General features: G+C 44.3%; 1 protein-coding gene across 6 annotated transcripts in view; it reads right to left on the bottom strand.

The window, feature by feature from the left end:
• TSHZ2 (teashirt zinc finger homeobox 2) overlaps nt 1-9,555 on the bottom strand; it is a 909,619-nt gene that overhangs the window by 469,346 nt on the left and 430,718 nt on the right. For 4 of the 6 annotated variants that reach the window (XM_081557265.1, XM_081557268.1, XM_081557267.1 and 1 more), the window contains exon 1: nt 8,253-8,534. The exons of 1 other annotated variant lie outside the window; for it this stretch is intronic. In XM_081557265.1, coding sequence (XP_081413391.1) covers nt 8,253-8,292 — 40 coding nt within the window. In that variant the 5' untranslated portion in view covers nt 8,293-8,534. Of the gene's footprint in view, nt 1-8,252; nt 9,171-9,555 lie in introns of those variants that run through there. One more of the 6 variants, XM_081557264.1, reaches the window with a different exon arrangement.

The raw sequence follows: 9,555 nt of genomic DNA, 5'->3' as shown, positions 1-9,555 counted from the left end.
CTGAGTCTGAAGAAGAACTATGATTCCACTTCATGGATCACAGCCCTGTCATGGCAATGGGACTTGCGTAACTCAATGAAGCTACGAGCCATGTTGCGTAGGGCCACCCAAGATGGATGGGTCATAGTGGAGAGTTCTGGCAAAATGTGATCCACTGGAGAAGGGAATGGCAAACACTTCAGTATTCTCGCCCCAAGAACCCCAGGAACAGTATGAAAAGGCAGAAACATGTGACAGCGGAAGATGAGCGCCCTCAGGTCAGAAGGTGTCTGATATGCTACTGGAGTGGAGGTTCTTGGCCCTGACTTGTAGGATGGACAATTTGGGGAGATCTGAGCAACTGGTCCAAACAGAAACCTCCAACAAAGCAGACCTAAGGATCTGAACTTGGGTTAGCCTGGCTCCTGAACTCACACTCTGATTCTCCAGAGTGAGAGTATCTCTGAGCTTGCCCGGGGCCCCTTAACTAGGGTGGGAGAGCTGTAAGCAGAACCAAGTCATCTCCTTCTACTCCTCAGTTCCTTCCACAGCCTACACCTAATCCCGAGGGGGAAAACAAGAAGGGCACAGCCACATGCCAACTTTCTAACAAAGGAAGATAGCTAAAGGCAACTCTGATATAAAATGTGCTTATATAGCTTTTCATTTTGGCATTTTTTTTCTGTACCAAGTGGTACCAAACACAGAATAGATTTAACTCTTCTCTACAGCATCATCTTGGCCCAGAAGCGATTTGTATCTCCCTGGGGTTAAAAGAGAGAAGCTTCTAAATACATAGAAAAGTCTAAGCATCTGATAAATGGAAGTGATTTAAAGTCAGCCCCTTGCAGTTTATATAGAAATATGTACATGCTGCTGCTTCTGCTCATACAAATCTCCGCTACAGAATACCTTGACCTTCTGTCTTCTTTTTGAATCTCCCACGTCACCAACAGCCAGATTTCATGGATGTTTTTCATGACGCAGTAAAACATTTAAGGAAGTTCCTTCCAGATCCATTACAAACAGTATGGCCGCTGCCAACTCTGTTTTTATCTCATTCTGCCCCTCGTAGCTATTTTCATTAAAAACAATAACTATGTTCTGCTCACCTTAATACCTAAACTGTATAATTTCCACAGAAATGACTTGGATGTAGCTTGAAGAAGAAAGCTCAGAGGTGATTCCAGAGTATTCACTCAGCTCTGAAAGCACTCAACTAATTAAGACCAGTGATCTTTAATTTTTGTACTGAAAAAAACTGCAGAATGCTGGCTTTTTAAAAAATCCACCTTACCATCTAGCAGCTTTATAGAAACACACGGTTTTTCCTTCAGCATAAATGGACACTACAGCTTTTCAATTAAATTAGTCTTTGGAGAGACATGCAAAAGAGCTAAAAAGCTCCTTAAAAATCTTTCCTGCTTCACTGCTCCTCCTGTGCTGGGGGAGATGTGTACTTACGATGCAATGCTATTTTCTTCTTACCCTGCCGAGACAAAGTTTTCAATCTTGAACCCTGAACTGGCTATGTTATAGAGCTTGTGGAGGTTTTGCTTTTAGTTTTCAAGCCCACATTCGGTTTTCTAAAACTATTTTGAGAAAGGGGGTATACATTACAATGTCCTATGTCTTTGTACATCCAGAGAGAGCTTTGTTAGACCCTGTTTCAGGTCGGGTAGTAGGTAGAGGGATATTGAAACTATTTTTTAAATTAACACAAATGGAAAGGAAACTCTTATTTAGATGAGCAAAATTCAAGACAAATACTTTCAAATAGGATCCAGGTATGTTTTTTCCCCATGTAATTTCTCTAAGCTCATTATCTCTAAAACTTTTGCGTTGTGCATTTCCTGTTGTTAAGCATAGCTAAATAATACTGATATATTCACAACAGGATTAGCTAGCCATGCATCCTGAATTTTAATTTTTCAAATTTTTTTTAACATTTCAGGCATTGCTTTGGCATCACAAAATGTTTGAGAATATGCCCAGAGGACATCCTTCTCCTTGGAGGGAAAGCGAAAGACTGAGAGGGGCAACAGCTGGCAACTCCACTGGCCACTTGAATGGCTTTCGAACCCCTCCAAAGTCTTGACTCATTTCATCCATGGAGTCTGCTTTGGAAACAAATACATCAGCACCCCCCACCTGCATCTCACATTTCTCTTCTGCCAGGTCACGTATGTATATTTATAATATCTTCGGAAAGGACCCGAGTCCGATAGTCACCCTCTGACAAAACAAGTCATGCAAACATGGCCATGCCACTGAAGATGCTCCAGATGCACCTACAGCCTACACCGGGCCCTCTGACTCTGTAGACAGAGTCCAAAAGTCAGATTTGGGCTCTAAAGTCTCTAATTTTTATTAGTATTTCTTAAAGACCCAGTGTATCTTGAAATCGACTTTCACATGCTAAACATATCCCTTCTACTGAAAAAAAAAAAAAGTTCCTAAAACAAGTGATTGACACGTCAGTAGCAGGGAAAAAAATTATAAATCCAGTGAAAACAGTGTAGTATATAGAGGCCTGTGATAGAGTGTGTTCTCCCTGCAGCATCCAGGTAATCAAGCAGTCTCAACAAGCTTTTTCTTATGTGGTTAGAATGACTAAGCTCATTCATAACCGTAGAGCTGCTTGCCAAAGGTCACCCTAAGGAACAGGAGAATTTCTAACTTTCACTGGAACTTAGGAAACTTAAAATAATTGTAAAAATACACATTGTTACAAATTACTGAAAAATAGATTTTAAAAAAACCTCTTCCAGGGTGAGGAGGTTCTAGGAAGGTAGAAGGATGAGATCTCTCTGATAACAGACTAGAGAGAAGACTTTCTGTTTTTACCCCAACATTAGAAAATGAAAATAAATTTCTCCCAAAGGAATAAAAATAAAGCAACGTTCTCAACTTGCAAAGCAACAGAATTATTTGTGTTCCGAGCTTCTTTTAATACAACTGTGATTTTTTTTTATAAAAGTCGCTCAATTTGATTGTAATTAAATATGTAATGAAAAAGCACTGCTTCAGGGAAGCGATGCAAGACACTCTCTGTTAGTTTAATGCATTTCCAACTGACTTTGCAACAAACGAAAATGATACTCTGTGTATGCCTGGTCTTAATATAGAATTTGTTAGGCAATTTTGTGTTTTTTAAAGGGGTCTTGGGTGGATACAGACATTGCCTTTGAAATAGGGGCTGAGTCTTCCTAGACCATGACATACCTAAACAAAATTGATGGTACAATCCAGAGATGGAAAGGAAGCCACTCTGGACATTTAACTCGTGTCAGCTAATTACGGACCCAGCATAAACATGAACAGGGCCTAGGTTTTCCTCCTGGCTGATTTCCCTAAGCTCAGCTGCAGTGATGAGCAGAAGTGCCTCATTTCAATGGCCTTAAATAATGCCAGGCTCTGTGCCCCCTTAAAACCTGCTCAATCAAGAGTACAACTCCCAAGATAAATAGATCAACCCAGGTATTATCCAGTTGGAGAGATTCCGTCAAATGAGTGAGAAGTCAGCTGGGATGAAATGAAAACATAAGCCTTTATTGGAGAAGGTGACAAAAGGCAAGATGCTTCTAGGGACAGAACTGCTAAAGATGCCTAGGAGGTATTTGTTGGGCGTGAAGGGTTCCTGAACGCTGGCAATAGAGTCGAGGAGACTGGGAGAAAAAGAAATGTAAGATGGTTGAAAAATAAACGCACAGTGTTTCTAAGGGATGCGTCTACCCTTCTCAGAAGTGGCCTTTGATTTCCAACCCCCAAGCCAAAAGAAGATTTTTCTTGTCCAGAAGTTTCTCCTGCCCCCTCCTTACCTGGCTTCCACTAGAACTCCCTGTCACTTGCAATCTGCTGATTAGGGTTAATGTATTGTGTCCTGATATGGCAGATTAAAAATGAAATCAATAAATGCCTAAAACAAATGGGCTTTTGAGCTGTCCCATTCAATCTGAGTCTTTAAGGGTGAGGTGAGAGGAAGGAGAAGGGGATCGGGAGGGCAGGGGGAGAAGGACCAGTGAAACCATCAATTTCCACCCAAAACACTGTGTGGAGAGTGTGATTTCAAGGTACCTGTCCTTTCTTTTTTCAGGGATCTGCCTTAAATAACAAGAATAGCCTGAACAGTTCACACTGCTGAGCACCTTTAGGGGTGGGGGTATGTATGTATTTTTTTTTCCCATTCATCTGTTAAACATCATACTGTTTGGGTAAGTGAAGGGGTCTCTAGCATGCATATTTAAACCTTCAAGATGTGAACTTGTCTTCCTGAACTATGCTTAAACCAAGTGAGAGTGCCAGGCTTGGGACTCCACCCTGTTTCCAATTCTCTTGAACCCCATCTCACTTGCCAGTGAATTAAAGGCAAACTTCATCCTGAGCTGTTTGCCCACTGCTGAGACCTTGCCAGCTGACCTAGTCATTGCCATCATGAGTCTGAAAGAGAGACGGCTCAGGTCATCTCAGCCTTCCTCTGCAGTATTCCCAACTGTCCCTGCAGAATATGCTTCCCATGTAAATAACCTGTGCTATTAAGGTGCAAATTGCAACTTTTAAGTAATGATTGCTAATAGTCTAATGTTTACTGCCACACAAGGACATTCATGAAAACAAAATCTGCATTATTCATCTCCATATTAAATAAACAAAATAAATTGAGAGAGCTGTTCTTTCCTGCAAGACTTTCCTCAGATCTGGATTACAAGATAGCTTCTGAGAGTCAGCAAAAAGAAAACATTTCATCTCTTCGGATAGACAGAAGCCTGTAATTTATATATACATTAGACATTCACACGTATATGATTTCCAAAGATTTTGCTTCCTATTGGAATTGGCTGGCATTATATAAAAACAAGAGTTCAGGATGGTGAAATAAAATATGTTGCACGTGTGCATACAGAGGCTGCGATAGATTGTAGGAAATAGAAGGGTTAGAGTGTAAGTCTACAGTTTTAAATTTTTAACAACTCTGTGTCCTGTAAAACACAAACAAATCAAAACACCATTCTGTTTTATTTTTACCTTTCTGCCATCTTCCCTGTCTTCCCTACAATGGATAGGGGGGAAAAGATGCTGGTACAGATTTCTGCAATATTTTCAGGTTAAAAAGTAGATACATTTTAGTGGTGAATGAAATAAATATCAAATGAAGCAAACATACACCCGCACACGTACGCAAACCCCCGGGGTACTGTAGGCTGCCTTCTAAACTTTCTTCCTTGCCCGAAGTTATCGTATGGTGGAAGAGCGTAGCGTTAGAAAGCCAGGAAGAATGACATTTTGAAGGGAAATGTTCTGACTTAGCTGTTTCCTTAAAGAGAGCTGCCTACCTCACAGCCTTTCCCTTAAAGGAGGGAGGAACATAACCAGTAAAGACTAACATTCCCCATCACTTGTAATACCATCTCGCTCATTCTATCCACATACCTGCTTTATTAGAAAGTTCCACAAATGATTTCTTGAAACGTGGAACCTAAAACTAATAATGCAAAGGAATCAAATAGCCTCCAACAGTTCTTGGGAAAGAGTCTCAGTTCTGATTCACTCACAGGCTTTTTCTATCTTACATTATTCATTAATCAACCTAGGAATCGAGCTCTCAGCATCAGCCCATGGGAATAATTACTTACAGTTGTATATTGTGTTTAATTTTAAGCAGTGATAGAAGTTAGCATGGCCACAGTTCTGGAGCCCACCTTGTTCTTCTCCCTGGATGTTAACTGGCAAAAGAATCTCAAAGCAGCTAACTTTACGTGTGAATAACCACTCTAGCTAAAACAGAGCATAGCTTCGGTGACTTCAGAGGAAAGAAATATTACGTGGAAAAATATCCGCTTCAGTAATGTGTGAGTAAATAATACCGTAAGAGGGGCCGCATTGTGTACAAAATGAATTATTCCCTTTCAGCTTGACAAGGGTTTCCACTTCTTCCAGTGAAAATAATAAAAGCCATGAAAACATAAAGACACTAGGAATACAATGTGCCAGGAAACTGAAACTACAGTCAGAACTTTCTAACACACACACACTACAGTAAATGGATCAGCTAACGCCAACAGATACCAGCTTAATGAAAAGGATCTAATTTAAATAATGTGATACAGCTTTATGTTATACACACCTGAATCCTCATTGATCAGAGGACAATTATAACCAAAGTAGTGCAATTCTGAGCAATGCACTTTTTGTAATGAGCTTACCAAAGGAGACATGTCCAGTCATTCTGGTAATTTAAATTACTGCCTAGTTGTTGATGGCCTTTACCGGAACAACAAGGGGAAAAAAAAAAAAGAGTACTTTTCAGGGCAGTATCACTTCTTGCTGGACTGTTGCCCGGGGTTCTCTTGTGGGACAACACTAAGGACTTTATCTCTAATAATCGAGCTATACTTAAACTTATGTTGCTAGACCTAGACGAAGCAAGCTTACTCTTCCTGAGCCTCAAAGGCCAGTGCATACCCCAAAGCTGTTCAGACTGCAAAGCAATCTAAGTTTTAAAAAATAAGTGAGTTAAATGTAGAAAGGGACGAGGGTAGGAGGAAGAAACTGTTTGCAAAAGAGGTAGCTAGAGTTGAAAAAAGAACACCTCATTGACTAAGCAAGTTCTAAATATATATGATACTAAAATATCTAAATTATTTTGCTCTTAGAGAAACAATTGGAAAATAAATGAATCAAAGCTTTATAAATGATATTTCCCCATGCAATTTGAACCAATCCATATGCAGTTTCAGAAGCAATTCTGCACCCAAAAGGGAAGATAATTGTGGATATCTCCGAGCACATGCACTGCCGTTCTTGGCTGGAATCAGGCCGCGATGGAAGATGAGCTCGGTGGTCCAGCATGTTCAGACACAAACACCCACTTTGCCCAGATTTGTGACTAACTTTGGATTTGTTCTGAGGGTGGCTTTGCAAAGTTTATGAAAGTGTTCCACTGAACTTCTTCTCCCTAATGTTTTGCTTCAGTTGGAACAGAAGGAGATATTGTGGGGGGTCTGCAGAAGACCAGCCTTCACTGATGCTGCCTTGAAGCTTGAGGGTAAAGACAGAAAGAAGGGGGAGAAAAAACTTAAGCTCTTTGCTAAAGCCTAATTCAACTGAAGGACACAAAGAAATAAAAACGCCCACATTAAAAGCCAAACAAGATAATAATTGTGCATGTCTGGCTCTCAATCCAGAGGGCAAGGCTTGCGTCACTGGCACTCTGAGTTACCATGGTGAGTGATTTATTGATATATATCAAGAATGAATAGATCAAAGGCAGTGAGATGACAGGTGATCAATCAAATGTCAAATCAAAACTAGCAATCAAGTGGAAAGCTGATTTTTCAGTGGGTGGGTCTGGCAGGAGAAAAATGAACTTTCATATTACACTTCCGAGAAACAAAACCCCAGCATACTATTAAAAAAGCAATTAAGCAACCCAAAAGGAAGAAAAAAAACCCTTTACAAGATCTAATGTCCTGATCCATTAACCTGTTCCTCTCTCTTTCTTTTTTTTTGGAGGAGGGGGTGGTAAGAATTCAAATGGGATAGTTCCTACCGAACAAATCAATTTACAAAGTTTGCAACTCACTCTGTGCAAAGAAGATCCAGAGCTGTTTCAGTGTTCAAGGGGCATTCCCCCCGCCCCCCCACCTTTTTTTTTTTTTTTTTTTAAGAGAATGGGGAGTGTTGATTAGATTTCCAAAGGAGGCTCCTCTTAGAAAACATATTCAAAGGTTCCTTTCCTGGGGTGGTTTTTTACACCTTGGCGATCAAAGCTGAACTCCCATGGCTTGCCCCAAAGCCAGCCTTGCAGCCTGGGGCACGGCTCAAAGTTCAGCGCCCCAAACCCCAACGAGAGGAAACGCCGTCCCCTGAGGCCAGAAGCCACTGGCAGCGACCACCCGGAGGGAGGCGGGGGCGGCAGGACTGCTCCCCACCGCGAACCCCAAAGGCTCAGCGCAACTTTGGTCCGAGAGGCAAGAAGCAGACTGGGAGAAAGTTAGGGGTGGGGTAGAGGGTGGAGGGAAAAAAAAGTTTAAGGAGGAAAGGCTTGGTGGGATAGCTTGCCCCCACCCCCCAACCGGAGCCTGGAAAGGGGAGGATTGGGGAGGCTGGAGAAGGCGAGCGAGGATGGGGTTATTAGCGGGGCAGAGGGGGACACCCGGAGCGGACGCCCCCGAAAGGCAAGCGAGGGGGGTGGCGTCCCGGGGCGCCCGGGCGAGGAGCTGGCGCCCCGGGCCGCCCGGCCGGGCCGCCCCGCGCGGAGCCGGGTCTCTTACCTGCCGCCCGCTTGGGTGCCTGCTGCTTCCTCCTTGGCATCGCTCTAGTTCGCTCCAGTCCCACTTCTGGCGCCCCAGCCCCGAGCCGCCGCGCGCGGGGGCCCGCTGTCTCGCTCGCCTCTCCGGGTCTCCTCCGCCTCCTGCCCGGTGGCTCCTAGGGCGTCACTCGGCCTCTGTCCCCTTGTCCCTGCAACTCCTCCACCGGGGGCCGGAGACCCCCCTCTCTGGGTGGCAGGCAAGGTGCCGGCTGGTTTGAAGTAGAGGTTGGTTCTGCCTTGTTTGTTTGTTTGTTTGTTTTTGGATTTTTTTGTTTTTTCTCCTCTCTCTTTTTGTTTTTGCTTTTTGGAAAATATATATATATATATATATTTTGGTTTGTTTTTTGTTTTTTGTTTTTTTTTTTGGTGACTGTTGAGACACTTGATTTCTTTATTAAACATCCAAGACCGGGTTCGGATGGAAGGGACGAGGGACGCACACGCGCGCGTAAAGATAAGGAAAAAAAAAACAAAAAAACAACACACAAACAGTCCTGGGAAGGTAGTGGGTTCCTCTTTCGCTCCTTCCTTCTCCTCCTGGCCTCCGGCACCTCCACCTCCTCGTCTTCCTCTTCCTCGCCGGGCTCGATGGCGGACTCGCGCCGGGGGCAGAGATCTCTCACTGTCGGCTTGTGGCTGCTGTCAGATCCCCGTCTCTGAGTGATATGCGAGAGGACAGGAGCGGGTTTGGGAAAGACAGAAAATCTGGAATTCACTCGCACACACTCACACACTCACACACACACACACTCACACACGCACTCTCGCTCCCTCTCACTCACACACACACTCACACCCCCCACAGATGCACACACACACACACGCGCGCGCGCACGCACACACACACACACTCTCACACACACACAAGACAGGGCGAGGCGATGCCAGCAAACATCGATCCCGCTGAACAAACTGAACATTAACAAACTCCTCCTCCTCTCCCCGCGACCTGATGACAGGGAGAAATTTACTCCCCAGCCGCAGAGCGCCAGGCAGAGGGAGTCTATTAAAGGGACAGTGTCCCGCCGGGAGCGGGGCGGGGCAGGGACCCCGGCGTGCCGCCTGCCCTGCCGTGCGCCCCGCTCGCCGGCGCCGCCACGCGCCCCCCGGGCCGCGGGGACACCCCTCGGGGGAGTGCTGAGAAAGGACGCGCTGGGGGCAGGGGGATGGAGGGAGGAGGCGCGGGCGCCAGGTAAGCTCCACCCACAGGGACAAAAACAGGACCCTGAACACAGAATCAGGCGGTGAGGACTGCGCTTCCCTTT

Source organism: Giraffa tippelskirchi, chromosome 13 (genome assembly GCF_054371585.1).
Source record: "Giraffa tippelskirchi isolate mGirTip1 chromosome 13, T2T-mGirTip1v1.2.pri, whole genome shotgun sequence".
NCBI lineage: Eukaryota > Metazoa > Chordata > Mammalia > Artiodactyla > Giraffidae > Giraffa > Giraffa tippelskirchi.
The sequence above is the reverse complement of the archived record's forward strand: the minus strand, read 5'-3'. Positions and strand labels throughout refer to the sequence as shown.